The sequence below is a fragment of the Phacochoerus africanus genome, chromosome 3 (assembly GCF_016906955.1).
Source record: "Phacochoerus africanus isolate WHEZ1 chromosome 3, ROS_Pafr_v1, whole genome shotgun sequence".
Lineage (NCBI taxonomy): Eukaryota > Metazoa > Chordata > Mammalia > Artiodactyla > Suidae > Phacochoerus > Phacochoerus africanus.
The window spans coordinates 51,723,913-51,747,097 of record NC_062546.1 but is presented as its reverse complement, the minus strand read 5'-3'; the positions used below and the strand labels follow the sequence as shown (position 1 = coordinate 51,747,097).

Below are 23,185 nucleotides of genomic sequence, written 5' to 3'. Positions count from 1 at the left end.
AAAAGACAAAAAAAAAAAAAAAGGTTAAGCTCTAGATGACTGAAATTCTGCGGTATAAACTCTTAGCATCTGAAAGAAAAAAAAAAAATGTATCCAAGGAATGCAAACGCCCTTGGAAAAGTAACATGGAGCAGGGGCAGCCAGCCACTCTCATCCAGGGCTCCCAAGGACAGGCACCTTCCCCGCTGACGATGACAACGAACAACACTAGCACATTCCAAAGCAAGGACGTGTTCGCGCGAGTGGGAAACCTGGGGGCCCCCGGGAGCATGCCGTGGCCCCCACCTGACACGAGCCCAACCAGGACCTCCAAGGAAGGGCGCCGGCTCGGAGGCCCTCTGGCCCGCGTCTCTATGGTAAGAGCGAGGAAACAGGAAGTGGCCGCGGGAGGGGAGGGGCGGGGCCGGGCCGGGCCGGGGGCGGGGTCTCCACCGCCTCCTCCGCTGCGGGCCGAGGAGAGATGGCGGCCGCCGATGGTGTCGGGGAGTCTGCGCAGGGTGGCGAGCCCAGTCAGCCGGAGCCGCCGCCGCCCCAGCCGCCCCAGGAAGAGGCGGTGGCGTCCCCTATGGACGACGGGTTCTTGAGCCTGGACTCGCCCACCTATGTCCTGTACAGGTAACACCCACAGCCAGGCCGCGGCACCGAGACCTGCCCGGCACGCGGAGTGCAGCGGGTGCGGCTCGGGCCAAGGCTCGCGCGGCTTCGGGGTCCGGCTGCCGGGGCGCGGCGGATGGGACCCGCGCCGTCACTTCGCCGGACCGTGGAGGTTCGGAGCCCCACCGCGCCGGCCTGCTGACTGTCCGAGCCGAAGGGCTTGGGTGCAGTTGGACAGCCCAGCAGGAAATAATTTAAATGAGGTCCACACATGCTCACTTTGGAAACGGGGCTTCCCGTGTGTGTTCTGCAGGAACGGAGGGAACTAACATAAGACCTTTAAGGACCGGGACGTTCTCATTCAGCGTTTTCTTTCATGGTTTTAGCGCCTACCCTCAGACGGGCTCCAAGTTAAGCTGTGAAGATGATTGTACGAGCGCTGTGCAGTAAAGTAGTGCAGGGTACTGCTCTAACTTGCTTTTCCCCACTTTTGCCAACACCCAGTCCCGTCCCCTTTAGTTCTTTGCTTTCTATTGGTAATACTGATTCCTCAGCTCCATTTCAGCCTGTAGAGATGGTCCTTAGCTTTCCTATGTCTTTTTTTTTCCCTGTAGTTCTACGCAAACCCATGAGATGGCTGATTTGCCTAGATTTTATGAATGCACGGAAGTCACTATCCACATTTTGTTATTGGAGTTAACGTTTCAGTGATTTCAGTTGGTTGAGGTGGCCCCATAGTGCTCACACCTCCTTTCTGAACTGTGTAATCCCTTTCCTAGCCTGTGCCTGATTTCCCTGTGTGTCTTTGCTTTTCTCATCCCGCTCCCCAAGCTAGATCTCACACCTAAGATAATTGTTTCCCCTGGATTTCTCCTTAAATATAATGGACACAATTTTAGGATTTGTCTAAATACCACAGAATCTTTGCTGTCAATAGCTGATCAGTGCTGAGACTTGAAAACGGGGTAAGAGGAAAAGAATGAAAGTAAAAGAGTGGTTAAAACAAATTTCTGGAGTTCCCATCGTGGCTCAGTGGTTAGTGAATCCGACTAGGAACCATTAGGTTGCAGGTTTGATCCCTTGACTCACTCAGTGAGTTAAGGATCTGGCGTTGCCATGAGCTGTGGGTGTAGGTCGAAGACGCGGCTCGGATCTGGCGTGGCTGTGGCTGTGGCTGTGGCGTAGGCCGGCAGCTACAGCTCCAATTCGACCGCTAGTCTGGGAACCTCCATTTGCCGCTGGTGCAGCCCTAGAAAAAAGACACACACACACACAAAAAAAGCAAAACCAAAAAAAACCCCCCAAATTTCTCACACTGGGCAGTTCATACCGCAGTGTCTCTAGGCACACATTGTTGCCCCTGTAATGTTATTTCAGCATTGATAGTAATGATTAGGATTCATTGAATACTTACATTCATTGTATCCAATATTTATAACATATAGCATATATATTTAAGCATACAGTAATATTATATAGTATACTTAATGCATTTAATGTGTAATATAACTGTGTTTGTTAATGTATATTATAGTATATTTACTATGTACTCTATGCTTACTATTATGCACATTTTAAGTGCTTAACATATCTCACTTCTCCAAAAGCCTTTTAAGTTTGGTTAATAATAGATCATCTCCATTTTATAAATGAGGAAATTGAGGCCCAGAGAGGTTAAGTAACTTTCTCAAGGTTACACAGCTGAAGTTAAATGGTAAAGCCAGTATTCCACAGATTCCAGAGCCTGCTCTCCACTGACCACCTGGACCACTGGTCAGCACACAGTAAACTGTATTATTTAAACTGTATTAGGAGTTCCCATGTGGCTTAGCAGGTTAAGAACCTGACATAGTATCCATGAGGATGCAGGTTCAAACCCTGGCCTCACTCAGTGGGTTAAAGATCCAACATTGCCGTAAGATGTGACATAGGTCACAGATGTGGCTCAGGTCCCGTGTTGCTGTGGCTGTGATGTAGGCCTGCAGCTGCAGCTCTGATATAACACCTAGCCCAGGAGCTTCCATATGCTATGAGTATGGCCCTAAAAAATTCTTTTAAATAAATAAATAAACTGTATAGTAAACTATATTTATTTTTATTTATTTATTTATGTTTATGGCCACACCCATGGCATATGGAATTCTTGTGCCAGGAATGGAATCCTACCTAGAGTTGCAACCTATGCCATTGCTGCTGTGGGATCGTTAATGCAGTGTGCCAAAGCAGAAACTCCTACCTTTATTTTCATTTTTATTTATTTGTTTTTTTAACTGAATGAATTTTATTACATTTATAGTTGTACAACAGTTGTCACAATCCAATGTTATAGCATTTCCATCCCCCCCCAACCTGTCTCCTTTTGAAACCATAAGTTTTTCAAAGTCTGTGAGTCAGTATTCTAGAAAGTTTATTGTATCCTTTTTTTTTAGATTCCACATATAATGGAATATGATGTCTGAATAACTTCACTTAGCATTATAATTTCTAAGTCCATCCATGTTGTGCAAATGCCATCATCTCATTCCTTTTCATAGCTGAGTAGTATTCCATTTTGTATATGTACCACATCTTTATGTCCTCTGTCAATGGGCATTTAGGTTCTTTCCATGTCTTGGCTGTTGTATATAATGCTGCAATGAACATTGGAGTACATGTCTCTTTTTGAGTCATGGTTTTCTCAGGATAGATGCCCAGGAATGGGATTGCTGGAACAAATGGTAATTCTATTTTTAGTTTTTTGAGGAATCTCCATACTGTTTTCCATAGCAGTTGTACCAATTTACATTCCCACCAACAGTGTAGTAGGGTTCCCTTTTCTCCACACCCTCTCCAGCATTTATTGTTTGGAGACTTTTTGATGATGGCCATTCTGGGTGGTGTAAGGTGGTACCTCATAGTAGTTTTGATTTGCATTTCTCTGTATATCTTCTTTGGAGAATTTCCTGTTTAGATCTTATGTCCATTTTTTTGCGGGAGTGGGGGAAGGTGTCTTTTTGGGGCCGCACCCACGGCCCATGGAAGTTCCCAGGCTAGGGGTTGAATTGGAGCTGTAGCTGCTAGCCTATGCCACAGTAATGCCAAATCCAAGACATGTCTATGACCTATACCACAGCTCATGGCAATGCCAGATCCTTAACCCACTGAGTGAGGCCAGGGATGGAACCTGTGTCCTCATGGATCCTAGTCAGATTCATTTCCACTGAGCCACGAGGGGAACTCCTTATGCCCCCTTTTTTATGGAGCTATGTTTATTTTTAAATATCATTTTCTAGTTATATGGATTATTCAAATAAAAAAATTGTCATTCAGATTTTTTAAAATACTGACAGACTCCAAAGAGTCATGTTAGACCAATGAATTTGATTGATTTCTAATTTAAAACTATTGTGTATTTGCTAACAAAACCTGCGTTTGCATTTATGTAAAAATTTTTAATTTGAAAACTATTGATTTATTGACTTGAAAAATTACTCATTTCAGTTTTATTTTGTTTTTAAGAGTATAATACAAAGTGACAAAATTTGTTCATGAAGAATCTAACCATGATTACCTTATTTGTAAGTTAAAGTGTAATTGTTGCCATTTTTTGAAATGTGAGATTTCTTTTTTTTTCTTACATGCTTGAGTATAATCCCTGAAAATTTATGTATTTTCAGGGACAGAGCAGAATGGGCCGATATAGATCCAGTGCCACAGAACGATGGTCCCAATCCAGTGGTCCAGATCATTTATAGTGAAAAATGTAAGTGTATTTTTTTATTAGGCAAAGGCCTGTAAGTCAGACTTAGTGGCAGAGTTGAAATTCAGAACTTTGTGGTTAGATAGATGATAGATTTTGTCTAATAAAGATGTAAATAACTTAAACTAAGCTGATCTTGTGATTTTTCGTCATTTTTTTCGTGATTAAAAGCTTTATTTTGTGGAAAGAATAGACATATTCTAAGTGTAAATGAATGTTACATTATTACATATAATAGCTACTATATGATTGTGCTTTTCATTTACTATTTAACCTATACAGAAGGTACAACATAAATGATTTACTTTTATATATCGAATAAACTTTGATTGTTAAAATGTGAGCATTTTGGAATATATTTTAGCTATGAAATGTTAGGCTCAGTTGGAATACATTACTGGTACTAAAATGAGTGGATTATTTTCTTTGACAAAGTATTCTTTCTTATTGAATGTGAAAATGCTTTGTAAATTGAAGGCCATGCAAATGTTAATTGTTAGTTGTTCTCAGAAAGGGTAAATGGAATGCTAGTTTTATAGTTTTATGTATATATATATATTTTTTTTTTCTCCTTAAGACTCTGTTATCCAAGATCATTCCTCTTTTACAAAAAGCATTTATTGTTTTTTTTTTCTTGATTATGAGATAGTGCCCTGAAATGTTGGAAAAGAAAGAATAATGATGTAAGGGTTTGCCTTATCAAATGTGAAAATGTACTAATTAACATGTGGAACTTGTACAAAAATAAATAGATTAAATAGATTAATATGGAATCTAAATATAGATAACTGATATAGGTGGGGACTTAGTATTTGATAAAAAGGACATTTCATACCTGTATGAAAAATATGGATTAATCAAATAATGGTTTTGTAACAGTTGGCATAACAGTTATATTCCTATCTCCTATCTTACATAAAAATAAGTTACAGATGAATTAAAGTTCTAAAACCAAACTGTAAACATACTAGGAGCAAATAAAGTAACAGTCCCTCTTAGGGTAAAGAAATTATTAGGCAAGATGTAAAACTCAGAACTGATTGAGGAGAAGATCAGAAGGGATCACTGCATAAACTGGAAAATTTCCAAACTTAAACATGAAGAGATAACTCACTAGAAGAAACAGAAATATCTATAAAGAGATGTTAACCTCACTGGTGATCAGAGTTAGGAAAACCACAGCTTTTCCTGATTCATGAGGTGTATCTTAGGAAAACTGACACAATCATACATTTCTTTCAGTTAAAAGTAATAAAACCATTTTTTGCTGGGTTAAAAAAAAAATCAACATTTAAAATTCTTACATATATCATTATTAGAAACCACAAAGGAAAAGAGAGAAATAGTCAAAAACTGATAAATGAATATATTAAAATTAAAAATTTGGGGCACCATGAATAAGTTAAAAGGCAACCAGCAGCGTGGGAGAAGATGCGTAAAACAGAGGATTGATAATTTAGAACCTTAAAAGGAATTCCTACAGAATGTTAAGGAAATAGGCAGACTAATAAAAATGGACAAAGGGGGAGTTCCCTTGTGGCTCAGTGGGTTAAGGCTCTGGCATTGCCACAAGCTGTGGTGTAGGTCACAGATGCGGTTTGGACCTGGCATTGCCGTGGCTGTGGTGTAGGCTGGGAGCTGCAGCTCCAATTTGATCTTTGGCCCTGAAACTTGCACATGCTGCAGGTGCAGCCATACAAAAGACAGACAAAGGTATGAACTGGTAGTTATTTCATTGGACATTAAATGGGGAAGTCCATTATCATTAGGAATGAAGGATAATTTTAAACTTTTTTATGAGATCAGATATGGAGACACCTGAACAGAGCCATGTGTCTCAGATGATAGTTTCACATGTTTAGGCACTTTGGAAAGCAGTATCACGTATATATTTAATGGAAACTAGAAAATGCTCCTATCTTATAACCTTAAAGTACTGTTTCTAATGATATATTCTGGGTTTTCTCTGGCTTATGGCATCAGAAGACATGTACTAGGAGGCTAGGAGCACAGACCTCAGAGCCAGACCACCTGGTTCAAATTCTTTTTTTTATTTTTTTTGCTCTTTAGGGCCTCACCTGCAGCATATGGGGGTTCCTAGACTAGGGGTCAAATCAGAGCTACAGCTACCGGCCTACATCATAGCCACAGCAAGCCAGCTCTGAGCCACGTCTGTGACCTACACCATAGCCCACGGCAACGCTGGATCCTTAACCCACTGACTGAGGCCAGGGATCGAACCTACAACCTCATGGTTTCTGGTTTCTGCTGCACCATAGCAGGAACTCCTGGTTCAGATTCTTACATTTCACTGGCTTTGTAAACTTGGACAAGTTATTTAACCTCTCAGACCTCTTTTCTCCTGTATATAACTACTTTACAGAGCAAGTGAATTAGACACGTAAAATGATAGAACAGTGACTGGCTCATAGAAGGCACTATATGTTTTAGCATTTTTTGAAAAACCAAAGTATTAGAAACCACCTATATATTTGTGTTTTGGAGAATAACTGAATGTGTAGTTGTCTTATATTTGTATGTGTATAACCAATGAGAGGATCGAGATCTGTTATAATAGGTTCAGATTTCAGAAACAATATGAATAAAGAAAGGCACCTAAATTTTAGAGATTTTGAGTATGACAGTATATTAAATTTTTAATTTTTAATTAAAAATATTTCAATAGCAAAAAATTTTAATATCAGAAAAATCTAATATAAAATTCTGTTTACATAATCTTCAATTCATTTACGATCCTGTCAGGGTAAAATGTATAGCCCTAAGACTGAGTATCCTAATCCCACTTGTGAAATCTGTAAAGAAATAGCATTGACATGTAAATTATGTCACCTCCACCATATGGAAAAGTGAAAAAGAGTGACTGATGTGGATGTGTATATCTGCGCCTGGAAAGATGTATCACCGAGGGGGAAATGCCCAAATGAAATGCAGAATGAGTAACCAACTTCATTAAAAATAAACAAGGGAGGGAGTTCCCATTGTGGCTCAGTGGTAAAGAACCTGAGTAGTTCATGAGGACTCAGGTTAGATCCCTGGCCTTGCTCAGTGGGTTAAGGATCCAGCGTTGCCATGAGCTGTGGTATAGGTCACAAATGGGGCTGCGGTCCCACGTTGTTGGGGATGTGATAGAGGCCAGCAGCTGCAGCTTTGATTCCACCTGTAGCCTGGGAACTTCCCTAAAAATACGAATAAATAAACAAGAGGGTCCCATGTGGCTCAGTGGGTTAAGAATCTGCAGCTGCTTGGGTTCTATCCCTGATCTGGCTCAGTGGATTAAAAGGATCTGGTCTTGCGGCACCTGGGTCGCAAATGTGGCTCTGGATTCAGTCTTTGGCCTGGGAACTTCCGTATGACCTGAGTGTAGCCATAAAATTAAACAAACAAACAAGAACAAAATTACATTTGTCTGCTTAAAAAAATGTCTGGAAAGACACATCAACTGGTAACAGCCATTAGGCACCAATATAGATCTGGGGCATTGGGGAGCAAGCAGCATTGGAGTAGGGGGAACTTCATGTACTTTTATATGGTTTGCAATATTTACCTAGAACATATATTTCTTTTTAATTATAAATATTTTTTAGGGGCATTTTCTTGAGGCACAGCAGCTTAAAGATCTGGCATTGTCACTGCTGTAGCTTGGGTCACTGCAGTGTGCGGATTTGGTCCGTGACCTTGGAACTTCATGTGCCACAAGTGCAGCCAAAAAATTTAAAAACAAAAATCAAATTAAGAGTCTCATCATCCAGAGCTAACCACTGTGAACATTTGGTGTATAGCCTTCCACTCCTGTGCAAGTATTTCTACAGGGTTAGGTTTATGCTTTGTACGTGTGCAGGTGTATGTATGTTTTACATTTGTAGGTGTGTGTGTCACATAAAATGACGTGTATACACCGTATATAGCGTCAACATATTATAAGTATTTTGGACACACTTTAAAGTATTTGATGCTTAGGAGTTCCTGTCGTGGCTCAGTGGTCACGAATCCGACTAGGAACCATGAGGTTGTGGGTTTGATCCCTGGCCTTGCTCAGTGAGTGGGTTAAGGAGTCGGTGTTGCCGTGAGCTGTGGTGTAGGTCGCAGACGCGGCTCAGATCCCTCGTTGCTGTGGCTCTGGCGAAGGCCAGTGGCTATAGCTCCGATTAGACCCCTAGCCTGGTAACCTCCATATGCCCCGGGAGTGGCCCAAGAAAATGGCAAAAAGACCAAGATAAATAAAGTATTTGGTGCTTAGTTCTTAATGACTGTACAGTATTCTATAATTATTTACCATATATGTTGTTTCTAAGTTTCACTCTGGCAATAAATTCAACTTTTTAAAGGTAGTATTTAGAAGTAGGTGACCTTTGTATGTTTAGAATTTGAAAGAGTTATAATTATTCCTGCTCTCCTCTGATAATCTTATGTCTGGGGTTGACCTGGAGTTGACCTGGAGTCGGGCATCAACCCCTGTATGTGCATTGAGCTTGGTCACACTTTATTGTGGCTGTGAACTAAAGCCTTAACAGGGGAGCAATCATAGGCATTGGATTTTCCTCCTTTTGCTTAGTGTTATCAATCCTGTAGGAGTTCCCCTCGTGGCTCAGTGGGAACAAATCAGACTAGCATCCATGACGATACAGGTTCAATCCCTGGCTTCACCCAGTGGGTTAAGGATCTGGTGTTGCTGTGAGCTGTTGCGTAGGTTGCAGACTCGGCTCAGATCCCACGTTGTTGTGGCTGTGGTGTAGGCTGGCAGCTGCAGCTCAGTTCAACCCTTAGCCTGGGAACCTCCATATGCTACGGGCGAGGCCCTAAAAAAGCAAAAGAAAAAAGTACCGTATACGTGCAGTAAGATATCCTCCTCATAGAAGATAACATTTTGAATTATAATGCTTGGTGGTTTCAACAAGGAAGACAGTGCTAATGTTGCCGTGTGCTCTTGCTCCAGTTAGAGATGTCTATGATTACTTCCGGGCCGTCCTGCAGCGCGATGAGAGAAGCGAGCGGGCGTTTAAACTGACCAGAGATGCCATTGAGTTAAATGCAGCCAATTACACAGTATGGTGAGTAAATAATACACACTGTTACTATTCCCTGTCCAAATGTCTCAGGTTTCAGTTTGAATGGATTTTCTTTTTCCTGACTTTAATTTTTATCAAAATAATAGTTCCCCTATGAGTTTCAAAGTCAGAGACCAAATGAAAAATGGCCATCTCTGCCCTGTTCCTTCTCACTGGAGTCCCACTTCCTGGAGGCAGTAACTCCCAGGAGCTTTTTTCTTAAAATAGCTTCTATATTCTAAATAACATGCTTGTTTGTTTTAATGTCTTCATTTTAGGCATTATCACTTCTGTGGAAGATACAGAGGTCACTCTCTTGTCTCCACCTCAGTTTCTAGTTAAATCAGTAATCAGTTCATGGTTCCTGCTGACCTACATTTCATAGTATAATTATGTTTCCTTTAACAGATTACCCATTTTGTTGTCTTTTTACCTGTAAGTAATTTGTCTCCCACCCTCTGCTTTTATAAAATGCCTCCTTAGTGGTGAACATAGCAGCTAACCCTTTGTCCTTCTAGGCAGATTTGGGCTGGCGCCTGCATTCAGTCTATAGCTCTTTTCCTGTGTTTGGTCCCTGCTTCCAGATCCCACATCTTTTTCTTGATTTACCCTCTCATTTTAATAGACCACATCCCTGAGTAGAGGGAAACTTTCAAAAAGATGTATGGGAAAATGTTTTTGAGATTTTGTGTATTTAAAAGTGTCTTTAGTCTCTTCGCAACTTTATTACTAGAACTCTAGATTGGAAATCATTTTCCTTCAGATTTTTTAAACCTTCTTTTAGTCTCTATTGAAAAGATTCCCATTCCTTCATTTTAGTCTTTTCTTTAGCTTTGGGGAATTTTATGTTCCTTTAATAATGTGTTTTCTTGGAGTTCCTGTCGTGGCTCAATGGAAATGAATCTGACTAGCGTCCATTAGGATGCAGGTTTGATCCCTGGCCTCGCTCAGTGGGTTAAGGATCCGAGTTGCCGTGAGCTGTGGTATAGGTCACAGATGTGGCTCGGATCTAACATTGCTGTGGCTGTGGTGTAGGCCAGCAGCTACAGCTCCAATTCGACCCCTGGCCTGGGAACTTCCATATACTGTGGGTGCAGCCCTAAAGAGATGATAATAATAATAATAGTGTTCTCTTACCAGACTGCCTTTTCATTGCATGTTGTACTTTTGAGATTGCCTTTTCTTATTTTCACCTCATCTTATATACTTGTAAAATATTTCCTCAGTTTTGTCTTTTTTAAAAAAATTTTTAAAATTTTATTATAGTTTATTTACAATGTTCTGTCAACTTCTGCTGTACAGCAAAGTGACCCAGTCGTATACACACACACACACACATGCACATTCTTTTTCTCACATTATCCTCCATCCTGTTCCATCACAAATCGCTAGATAATAGTTCCCTGTGCTATACTCAGTTTTATCTTCTGGCTCTTCTCTCTGCACCCATTTTTAATTTACAAGAGCTGGTTTTTTGTTCTCTGACTATTCTTTTTTCATAGCATCTTGTCTTTTATTTCATGGGTGTGACATGTCTTCATTTTTCTGTTTATTTCCTTTGGTCTCCTTCTTTCTTGTAGACATTTTTCTCACTTGATTGGTAATCCTTGGCTCTCCTTTAGTACTTAAAGTGGAAGGAGGAAAAACCTGATTTGCATCTCTGCATGTTGCAGACTTGACACTCAGAGGGCTTTACGGTGAAGTGAGTGAGTAGAGGTGTGGCTATTTTGTGTGAAATCTCCATGCCAGGATTTCTAGGTCTTTCCTCTTGGCTAGTTTGTTTCTCCGAAGAAGAGCTGTCTAGTTATCGTCTGAGGAGTGTACACTTGGCTGCCGCAATTGTGGGTCCGTTCTGCAGGGGAAGACAGGGGTAGGGTACAGTGTCTCAACTGATTAGTATAGCAGCGTTTTACATTTCCTAGTTTCCAGCCCTAAGCTCGCTCCACTTTCTTCTCTATCTGGTATTTCTTTCTGCTTCAGATTTTTCCAGAAAACGAAGGCACTTGTCTGTTGCCTGGTTTTTAGGAAAACCCCAGGCCTTCTCCTGGGTATTTTCTTCACTTTCACACAATGCACTTCACTTCTGGCCCTTCCAGTTGCCAAATGTGTGTGGGTTTTCCCCCTACCAAGCAGTTCTCTGTGAGCTCCATTCTGTCACTGTCTACCTGGAGAGGGCCTCGTGCCACAGGTGAAGGCTCATCCCATAAGCCCACCCCCACCCCAGTGCTGATCGTAAGTCCCCAGCTGCTGACTGGTGGGCTGTGAATGTGTGGTTCCACAGAACCCAGGGAGGCACTCACTTAGGTTTAGCACTTCATTAAAGGACATGGTAAAAGGACAGATGCACAACCAGATGAAGAGATGCGTAGGGTGAGGTCTGGGCAGGTCCTGAGTACAGGAGCCTCTGTCCCTGAGAAGCTGGGGTGCATCACCCTCCCAGTACATGGATGTGTTCATCCACCTGGAAGCTCTCTGAATCCCCTGCTATGGGGAATTTATGGAGGCTTCCTCATAGGCACCATCCATTGTCAACTCCATCTGCAGCCCTTCTGCCCTGTCTGGAAGATGCAAGGGGAACTGAACATTCCATGCTTCTGATGAAAGCTTGGTCTTTCTGGTGACCAGGAGCCATCTGGGAGCCTACCCAGAGTCACCTCAGTGAAACAAGAGATGCCGAATGCTCTTACCACTTGGAAATGTGCTGGGGAAGCACACACACGTACACACGAACGTGCACACACACACTCTCCCCAGGTCAGGAGAGGTCACCTCTCTGCCCAGGAGTCTGTGCCAGGGAGAAACACACACTCCCCAGGTCAGGAAAGGTCACCTCTCTGCCCAGGGTTCTGTGCCACTTACACAGACACACACAAACAGACACACACACACAGACACACACACACACATCCAGGTCAGGAAATGTCACCTCTCTGCTCAGGGTATGGGGAGGGGTCTCGGCTGCTAAGGACTCTTTCTAGACCTTATAGCATTTTCAGCCACAGCCTTGACTCTGAGTTTTGGAAATAACCTGACACCTTTGATTTCTAAACCTTTCTTTCTCATTTGACAGGTTTTTCGCTCTTTCTGTTTTTCTAAGTCACTCAAAACTATCAGCATACCGTTTTCCATAATCTTGTAGACCTCTTCTAACTGCTGTGGTATTCTTTTGTCCTGGTGGATTTATACTGGTTTTTCTTTCTTTCTTTTTTCTTTTGTTTGTTTGTCTTTATATGTCTTATGAACTGCCATATGGAAGTTTCCAGGCTAGGGATCAAATTGGAGCTGTGGCTGCCGGCCTATACCACAGCCACAGCAACACCAAATCTGAGCTGCATCTTCAATCTACACCACAGCCACAGAAACGACGGATCCTTAACCACTGAGTGAGTCCAGGGATTGAACCCTTGAGTCCTCATGGATACTAGTAAGGTTCGTTAACCACTGAGCCACAAAGGAAACTCCTTCCTTTTTCTTTTTCCTTTCTTCCTTTTTTTTTTTTTTTTGTACCTTCAGCATACAAAAGTAAGTTTCCAGGCCAAGGATCAAACCTGAGCCACAGCAGTGGCAAGGCCACATCCTTAATCTGCTAGGGAACTCCCCATTTTTATTTCTTTACTGTTGTTTTAGTAGTATTTCATTAGCGAGTGAAGATAAGCTATTTATTTAACCCACCATGTTTATTTGGAATTGTTAATGTGATATTGCATCACTTTTATGTCTTTAATTTGCACATTCTTAACTTGTAAGAAATTCCTGACCATATAAGGCTCGAAATAACTTAGAATGCATTTGAGGAAGTTCCTTGTGCTGCAGATGTGCCGCAGGTTTAAATTGTGACGTGGGCTTGATCCCTAGCCAAGGAACTTCCACATGCTGCAAATGTAGCCAAAAAAGAAAAAAGCAAAGGCAGTATCCCTGAAATTAGCTGCTTGTATATGTATTGCTCTGTGAAGCCTAATTTTCTTTAATCCTAATAGAGAAATACTGTTATTTCCTCTATTTAGCATTTCATTTTAAAAGATAACTTTTAAAGTAATTTTTGCTGTCTCTTATTATATATTGACATGGAAATTTTTGAAATTTTGAAGTAAAAATAGACCAGAACTAATCATGTCTTTAGGAAAAGGTTTTTTTTAATGATTTGACTTCATTTATGAAGAAATTAAATAGAAACTTATTTATAAGTAGCATTGTTATGGTGGTTATAAAAGTAAAATATTTTATAGTATGTGATGAAATTAATTTATTTTATGAATAATGTGTCTAAATGAACAAGCTGTAACATATAGGAAAGAGATATTTTGTGGGGATTTTTTTTTGTTTTTTTATTTAATTTTCTTTATTATAGTTGATTTAAAAGAGATATTTTGGATCCTTATACAAAAGAACACTGGTCTCACCTGAAAATCATCTGTTAGTTATCTTCTGTTCTATCTCACATTTGCTGCCTTTTGCTATTTTTGTTTCAAAATGCTTTATTCTTCCGATCACCAGATAGATGTATGAGTTTTGATAACTACAGTTAGTTAAATTCCTAAGTTATTTGTTATATAGAGTACCTAGCAAGAAAAGGCATCTGACTATGTTTCTGTACTTGGCTTTATTTGGCATGTTGACTGGGCAGTTTACGTGGAGTAATGAGACTGGGTGCTTGCTCTCTGTCATAGGCATTTTCGAAGAGTTCTCCTTAAGTCACTTCAGAAGGATCTGCATGAGGAAATGAACTACATCACAGCAATAATTGAGGAACAGCCCAAAAACTATCAAGTTTGGTAAGGAAGGAAATAAGTCTGTGCTTATAGTACCTGCCAGTGGATGATGATCTATAAGGAATGGTTTTTTAAAAAATAACTTTAGTACTTTGCATTGGAGCTAATGTTACCTGTCTTATAGAGTTGTTAGGATAAACTGAGATAACCATGTTTAGTGTTAAAGTGGGTCTTGACCCGTAGTTAAGGCTCAAATGTTTGCTGCTATTATTTCAAACCTTGACGTTAGCATATAATACTGCTAGAGTCAGGCAAAGTTTGAGTAAAAAATCAGAAACAAATGTTTTCTGTTCACTGTGTTATAAAACAACTTTCTGGTATTTTATCTTTTATTCATTTGTTTATTAAAGGTTTTTTTATTGATGCTGGGATTCAAAGATGAATGAGACACTGGAAGACTTCTGAAAAAAATCTTTCCCTCTAGGGTCTTCCTCTTGCCTTCTGGCCATGCCCATGGCATGTGGAAGTTCACAGGCCAGGGATTGTACCCCAGCCACAGCAGACAACACCTGGTCTTTAACCCACTAAACCACCAGGGAACTCCCTAAAAATTCATCTCAGAGACTATTAAGAAGGCAAGATTGGAGTTTACCTGGTGGCTCAGCAGGTTAAGAATCCAGAATTGTCACTGTTGTGGCTTGGTCACTACTGTGGCTGGGGTACAATCCCTGGCCTGTGAACTTCCACATGTAGCCAGTGCAACCAAAGAGGGAGCGCAGGAGATGAATTTTTAGATTGTCCATACATGTAAAATAGGTCATCCATTAAGCATTAAATCTTTTTGCTTTTCTCCATCACCCCTGTTCACTTTTAGTATAATGAATACTAATGGATTTTTTAAAAAACAACTGCATTGAGGAGTTCCTGTCGTGGCCTGGCAGAAATGAATATGACTAGGAACCATGAGGTTGCGGGTTAGATCCCTGGCCTCGCTCAGTGGTTTAAGGGACCGGCCTTGCCGTGAGCTGTGGTGTAGGTCACAGATGCAGCTCAGATCTGGCTTTGCTGTGGCTCTGGCATAGGCTGGCAGCTGTAGCTTCGATTAGCCCCCTAGCCTGGGAACCTCCATATGCCTCAGGTGTGGCCCTAAAAAAATAAAAATAAAAACAGCTGCATTGAGATATAAGTCACATACCACATACTGTTGACCCATTCGAGGTATTTATATGTGCAACCATCACCACAATGGATTTTAGACCATTTTCACTAAGAGATTTTTATAAATATTTCAGCTGAAGAAAATTATAAAAACAGAACCCAATAAAAAATTCTTAGAAGTATTTTCCAAGTACAGAAACTCCTCTTTTGACAAACTTGCAATTTGTCACAGCTACTTGCCAGTGTAGAAGGGAGTTCAGTTCTGCCCATGAGCTGATGGAAAGAGCAGTTGCTTAAATGTGGCACCTTGGACTTCAGGGAAACTGGCAGCTAGCTTAACCACTTAATAAAGCAGTATTCCATTTCCCATAATCTCATTAGGCCATCTGGGAATGTTGACAGTTCTTTGATGGGATATTATGGTTGTCCTGAGAGATTTAGCTTGAGGTAAACCTTTAAGCCCAAAGTACCTTGTCTCATTTTACACAAATCACTGTTCATTCCTCAGCTGTCACCTCGTCCTCTGAAACTGTCTCTCTTGGTGTTTCTTCTAAGTTCCCTTTTCTTTCCTGTAGAGTGAGGGGTGCACATCTGTCCTCAAGTGTCCCTCCATGTCATCCAGTACAGTACATGCAGCTGGTACTTTAGGTTTGGGGTAAATTAACGTGGAACTTCTGCACTTCCTTTCCCCGCCTGTAGGCATCACAGGCGCGTGCTGGTGGAGTGGCTGAAAGACCCATCTCAGGAGCTTGAGTTTATTGCCGACATTCTCAGTCAGGATGCCAAGAATTACCATGCCTGGCAGCATCGGCAGTGGGTCATCCAGGTATTGATTCTCCTGCTGCAGTGCTTCTCAGACTTTTATTTCAACTGAATGAAGTAACCTAAATTACTATTAAATTATAAGTATACTTAAACTGAAGCACACATAGTTCATTACACACAATATATCATGATTAAGAATTAGTAAGAGGAGTTCCCATTGTGGCTCAGAGGTAACCAACCTGACTAGTATCCATGAGGATGCAGGTTCTATCCCTGGCCTCCCTCAGTGGGTTAAGGAGCCAGTGTTGCCGTTAGCTGTGATGTAGGTCACAGGCAAGGCTCGGATCCCTCGTTCTTGTGGCTGTGGCGTAAGCTAGCGGCTATAGCTCCAATTCCACCCCTATCCTGGGAACCTCCATATGCCGCAGGTGCAGCCCTAAAAAGAAAAAAAAAGACCTAGCAAGATATTTCATTAAAACCTGACAGCTCTCATGTTATTAACCTTTATAATTTCTTTGGGTATGCTGGTGAGTAATTTCACATTAGTGAAGAATAATAGTGACTTTAATGAGGGCATTATAACATATTGAGGCTTTGCATGCATGAACTTTGGAATATGATTTTACAGTAACTATTGTATATTTTATTTCTGCTCGCTTGTTAAAATTTTATGCTAAGTCCTAAATAGAAGAGAATAGTTACAACTCCCACTCTGGGCATTTTATTTATTCCAGCAAACAATTGCCATGTTGTGTCCTGTGAATTTTTTCCAGTGATTGCTACTTTCTGCACTATTCATTATACCAAGAGTATTTCACCAAAACAGTTGTTTTTGCTTAAAAATTTAAAGTTTTCAAAGTCTGACTAAAGGAATACATTTTCTAAAGTCATCTAGTTTTTTTTTTTAAATAAACTTCTAGTTTTTTGATAGTATCAAATAAGCAATATAGTAGCTTTTTCATAGTTAATGTCCCTAATTTTGCAGCATTGGGACCATTCTTCTCTTTTTTCAAATTGTCTTTATTGGTTTTCTTCTCACCATAATTTATTTTACTTTATTTTTTTCTTTTCATTTTTTGGCTGCTCTGTGGCATATGGAGTTCCCAGGCCAGGGATCAGATCCAGGCTGCAGTTGAGACCCAAGCCACAGATCTGGCAACACCAGATCCTTACTCCACTGTGACAGGCCAGGGATCAAAAGTGCATCCAGTGCTCCCAAAATGCCACTGACCTTAGAGCACCACAGCAAGAACTCCTCGCCATAAATTTTTTTAATTAATCAATTTCGTAGGCATTCTCGCCATGGCTCAGCAGAAACAAATCTAACTGGCATCCATGAGGACAAAGGTTCGATCCCTGGCCTCAGTGGGTTAAGGATCCGGTATTGCCGTGATGTGTGGTATAGGTCACAAACTGGCTTGGATCCCGCAATGCTGTGGCTGTGGTGTAGGCTGGCAGCTAGAGCTGTGATTCATCCCCTTGCCTGGGAACTGCCATGTGTTGTGGGTTTGGCCCTAAAAGAACAACAACAACAACAAAAAAACCCGTAAAAAAACTTTGTGATATAAAATTTTATATCAAAATCCAGGTGTATATATATTTTCTACATGTATTTTAATACAATTTTATCATATATACTTCTCTTTAATATGTGTAATAACATCAAATCACATCAAATTAACATATAATACTATAGTTAGTCAATGATTTATTACTAAGTTTCATGTTTTTTTCTACATTTTTACCGTAAACCATGCATGAGCCTTTAGTTAGATTTACTGTTTTTCTTTTGATTTAGTTCTTTACAATAGTTTTTGGGTATCTAAGTTGGTATCTAAGTTGGTATCTAAGTTGGTATCTAAGTTGTTTTCCTCAAGGTGGTACTGAATTACAGCCACTCTGACTGCCACCTCAGCTGCCTTCTTAGTTTTCCCTTCCTCATCACCATTGCCCTGTCTCCAGTGACTTTCCTTCCCCTCTGTTTCCATTTCCTGCAGCTGTCACTCCTCTCCTCCAAATACATGAAGAGCCCATATCTAAAGTTCTGCCTACTTAGCTTCGCTCAGGACTTATCTATTTGATTTGATTTGATTTATTTATTGTCTTTTTAGGGCTGCACCCACAGCTCATGGAAGGTCCCAGGCTAGGGGTCAAATCAGAGCTTCAGCTGCATGCCTCTCCCACAGCCATGGCAATGCCAGATCCAAGCCACGTCTGTGACCTACACCACAGCTCGCAGCAACGCCTGATCCTTAACCCACTGAGCAAAAGCCAAGGATCGATCCTGCGTCTTCATGGATAACTGGTCGGTTTTGTTACTGCTGAGCCACAAGGGAACTTCTATTTATTTCTATTACTTATAAATAACAGGACATTTCTAGTTGGATGTTTTACTTTTTATTCTCTTTTAGGAATTTAAACTTTGGGATAATGAGCTACAGTATGTAGACCAGCTTCTCAAAGAGGATGTGAGAAATAACTCTGTCTGGAACCAAAGATACTTCGTAATTTCGAACACCACTGGCTACAATGATCCTGCTGTTTTGGAGAGAGAAGTCCAGTTAGTAATCGTCACTTGTTCACACACTAAGAGAATACCTGTAGATCAGGACTGCCCCGACCCTGCCCTCATGGAACTAGTAGGACAGAATACTTAGATGATACCTATAATGATAAGTTTACAAATAACAGAGAATATAGTACATGTTGACTTTGTAGTGTCTTAAGTCTCTGGAAATGTTGTTGCTACTATAGATTGAGAAGAAATCAGATTTCAGAAGCTCCATTTTCAAACTACCTCATTAAATTTTAGATAACAGCCACCAGATGCCACATGACTCTAGTGCTGGGTGTGAGGCCTAGTGAATCTTTGTTGTCCTGTGCCTTGTGAGATGTGTAGCCACATTCTCGGCCTTTATGCCTCGTGTGTTGGGAGTAAGCCCCACCCCAGTTGTGACAAAACTGTCCCCAGACATTCCCAAAGCATTGCAAAATCACCCCAAGTTGAAAACTAGTCTCGCATACAAAATGCTGTTATGAGATCTAGAAATTTCTTAGTTGGCCTGAATTTCTGTATAAATTTTTACATGGTATCGATAAGCCTCTTCTCTGCCTCAGTCTACTTTGCCTCAGTGTCTTTTTAAAATTTGAATGTGTTTATTGTTTTTATAGCCTCATGAGATCATGGTCATATTTTAATTGTGAAAGCTGTTTTAGCAGCTCGGAGGAGGAGCTGATTTTACCATACATCTGCCTCTCTCCCTTGTCCTTCTTCTTGGGTCAGGGCAGCTGGCTCTGATTTTTATCTGTTCTATTTATGGTTTAAATTAAAAAAAAAAAAAAAAAGTCTTTAACTCTACAATTCCTTGTCCTACAATACCTCTCTTCTCCAGCCTTCTTTCTTTCCTTCTTTTTTTTTTAGGGCCGCACCCACAGCATATGGAAGTTCCCAGGCTAGGGGTCAAATCAGAGCTGTAGCTGCCGGCCTACGCCACAGCCACGGCAACATGGGATACAAGCCTTGCCTGTGACCTACACCACAGCTCACAGCAACTCGGACCCTTAATCCACTGAGCGAGGCCAGGGATCAAAACCGTATCCTCATGGATACTAGTCGGGTTCGTTACTGCTGAGCCATGGTGGGAACTCCCCAGGCTTCTTTATAATTTTCACAATGCTGAATGAGTTTATCATTACTTTCTGTGGAAAAATAAAAGCATTGCAACAAAACTAAGATCACCAAACTCGAGTTAGCGACTTACTCATTTGAGCAAGCATATAGTGAAGCAAAGTTCTACAGTTAACAATTCCTTTGGAATTTTTTGTGATTGGATCTAAATTATATTTAATAACCTGTTTAAGGGGAAGAGAGAGGGAATGTTCACTTGGAATGGGAATCACCTCATAGTTTACTAGGAATCTTGTTGTATTTTATTTTTTATTATTATTATTATTATTATTTTTTGCAGCAGATGGAAGTTCCCAGGCTAGGGGTCGAATTGGAGCTGCATCTGCTGGCCTGTGCTGCAGCCACAGCAACCCCAGATCTGAGCCGTGTGTTAGACCTACACCACAGCTCACAGCAAGGCCAGATCCTTAACCCACTAAGTGGGCCAGGGATCAAACCCAAGTCCTAGTCAGGTTATTACCACTGAGCCACAACGGGAGCTCTATAGTCTTATTATAAAATATAAGAATTATACACCTATGTTGGTTTCTTGTTTTTATTGTCTATATAATATCCATGCCATCTTTTTTATCAGTGTTTCCAAGATTATTTAGTTCTCCTTTTTCAGTGACCAATGATTTTTCAGGCATAAGTAGATCTCAGACTTTTTCCCCAAGATTTCTTTAGTGAAAAAAGGAGTCTCCTTGTTTCAGCTGATACTTCCTTCAGAAGGAAAGCCTCATTTTAAGGAAATCTCCCACATCCACTTCTTTTCCACTTGTGAACTAGGCCTTCATGTTACTGTGTAAATAAGTGACCATTGCGGCCTGGAGGGAGTCTCTAATATAGACATAGCCTGGGGGATGCCAAAGCCGCAGGGAGAGATAAAGAAAGCACAGGGCCAAGTCATGCTATAGTCACATGAAAACTTTCTCATTATTGCTCTGCTTTTTCAAAATTAAACATTTTTATTTGTGGTCTTTTCTTACAGGTACACTCTAGAAATGATTAAACTAGTACCACATAATGAAAGTGCATGGAACTATTTGAAAGGGTAAGAGGTTGTTTTTGCTTTTTTTTTTTTGGTAACCTTTTACAACATGTGGAATATGTTCCATAATCAAATTCCAAAAAAATTCCATTTTTCTGGATCTAAGAGCAGAAGTGTAACAGTGTTACGATAACACCCAATAACCATGCTCTCTCTCCTTTTCTTTACCTCCCGAGCATGTACTGGCACAGGTTTTAGAGTAGTCCATTAAACAGTAATAGTTATAATTGTATTTATGAACCCTGTAGTCTTTATGTCACAGGACAGAATCCACACACTAGTTTCTGCTCAGCTCAGGGTCATAGGAAGGCAAGACCAATTATTTACAAGCAGATTGGACAGATGCATAGCCCCCTTCTTGTTTCCGTTTCTTGACATCTCCTGTTACAAGTGTTAACTCCTTAAGTCAGCAAGGTTTTACTTGCCTGGCCTGTGACATCACTAGACTCCTTGTCAAACTGAAAGGTCTCCAAGGAAGCTAGGCCCAAAGAATACCAAGTATGGAGCTCAGCCACATTTGGAGCTTTGTCAGAGGCTGGGGCTTGTACTATCTGCAGAGCTTAAGGGATAAGGAAACATCTCAAGAAGGAACAGAAACATCTCTCTTGGTTTTTGTCTTCCCTTTTTAACTTTTCCTTAATTTTGTGTTACAGTTTGAGTTATAAGTGATTACTTTTAAACTTCATTATTCTTTTAAACCAATTTTACTCAGCTATTAATTATCCATGATAAAGCTCACTTTTTTTTTTTTTCTTTTTAGGGCTACACCTGCAGCAATGTGGAAGTTCCCAGGCTAGGGGTCAAATCGGAGCTGTAGCTGCCGGCCTCTGCCACAGCCACGGCAGCATCAGATCCAAGCTGAGTCTGCCAGATCTGACCTATATCACAGCTCACAGCAACGGCAGATCCTTAACCCATTGAGTGAAGCCAGAGATTGAACCTGTATCCTCATGGATACTAGTCAGGTTCTTAACCTACTGAGTCATAACAGGAACTCCACGGAGTCGTTTTCTCTTGATCTTTCTTTTTTTTGTTTGTTTGTTTTCTTTTTAAGGGCTGTACCTATGGCATATGGAGGTTCCCAGGCTAGGGGTCTAATCAGAGCTGTAGCCACCAGCCTACGCCACAGCCACAGCAATGCAGGATCCAAGCCACTTCTGCAACCTACACCACAGCTCACAGTAATGCTGAATCCTTAACTCACTGAGCAAGGCCAGGGATCAAACCCATGTCCTCATGGATGCTAGTCAGATTCGTTAACCGCTGAGCCACAACGGGAACGCTCTTTCCTCTCTTGATCTTTCTACTCTGTCTATTCCTCCTTCTCAAAACTGAGAATCCCTTTTTTTTTTTAATTTTAGGATTTTGCAGGATCGTGGTCTTTCTAAATATCCTAATCTCTTAAATCAATTGCTTGATTTACAACCAAGTCACAGTTCCCCTTACCTAATTGCCTTTCTCGTGGATATCTATGAAGACATGCTAGAAAACCAATGTGACAACAAGGAGGACATTCTTAATAAAGCATTAGAGGTAAGTGGTGGGACTCAGCCCTTTTCTTTCTGGTGCCTCCAAGCTGGTCCTGCCCAGTGGCACCAGTATTTAGTTGCCTTTTCACCTGTTACTCCAAAATCCATGCAGGGCTTTTCTGCTGTTGAGGGCAACACCCATCACTGGTGCATGTATGATAGATAGACTCCACTGTCTATTGCATTTGAACATGACCTGAGTTAAGTGTATTAGCCCAGAAGTATCTGCCTTAGAGATTGAATTAAACATTTCCTCTAATGAAGTTTTGTTTTTCCTTTTCAGTTATGTGAAATCCTAGCTAAAGAAAAGGACACTATAAGAAAGGAATATTGGAGATACATTGGAAGATCTCTTCAGAGCAAACACAGCACAGAGAGTGACCCACCTACAGATGTACAGCAATAACACCATCTAGAAGAACTTGATGGGATGCTTCTATTTTTTTAAGAGACTCTAATGCAGGAGTTAAGAACTAGAGTGATCATTCCCTTGGCCTGTGGTGTAAAACATGCGTCCCACAGGTACTGCTTTTTAACACGAACTAGGTGTGATGCTTTTTGGGTGCTGCTGCGTTTCAGACTAGTTTAAGTAATTGGACTCTTTCTAAGCAAAGTAATTCTTTGGGAGGAGGGAGAAGAAACAAGGTCCTGTAAAGGAACTTCTGTAGTCTTATCAACATTTACTCTAATTCCCTAGCACCACCTCCTCCCTAAGTCGTGTATGTGTCAGGATCGGCAGCCTCAAGGATTGCACGAAACTTGAGTGTAAAGGATAGGAGGTAACTGAGAGCAGTTGTTCCTTTAGAGCTGCTGCATACGCCACACTCACAGTATCTCACCATCACTGTAACCAACTAATGCCAAAAGAATGGTTTTGTAATAAAATTATAAATGTATCCTAAAACAA

At 40.8% G+C, this 23,185-nt stretch overlaps 1 protein-coding gene across 1 annotated transcript; it reads left to right on the top strand.

Moving 5' to 3' along the window:
- The first annotated feature begins 418 nt into the window (after window positions 1-418).
- On the top strand, window positions 419-23,185 carry FNTA (farnesyltransferase, CAAX box, alpha). Its single transcript, XM_047771759.1, has 9 exons — window positions 419-615; window positions 4,251-4,336; window positions 9,288-9,402; window positions 14,067-14,171; window positions 15,966-16,092; window positions 18,443-18,591; window positions 20,690-20,752; window positions 22,111-22,282; window positions 22,562-23,185. Exons 1-9 carry the CDS (start codon window positions 461-463, stop codon window positions 22,682-22,684), a joined length of 1,095 nt encoding a protein of 364 aa, XP_047627715.1. The 5' UTR covers window positions 419-460; the 3' UTR covers window positions 22,685-23,185.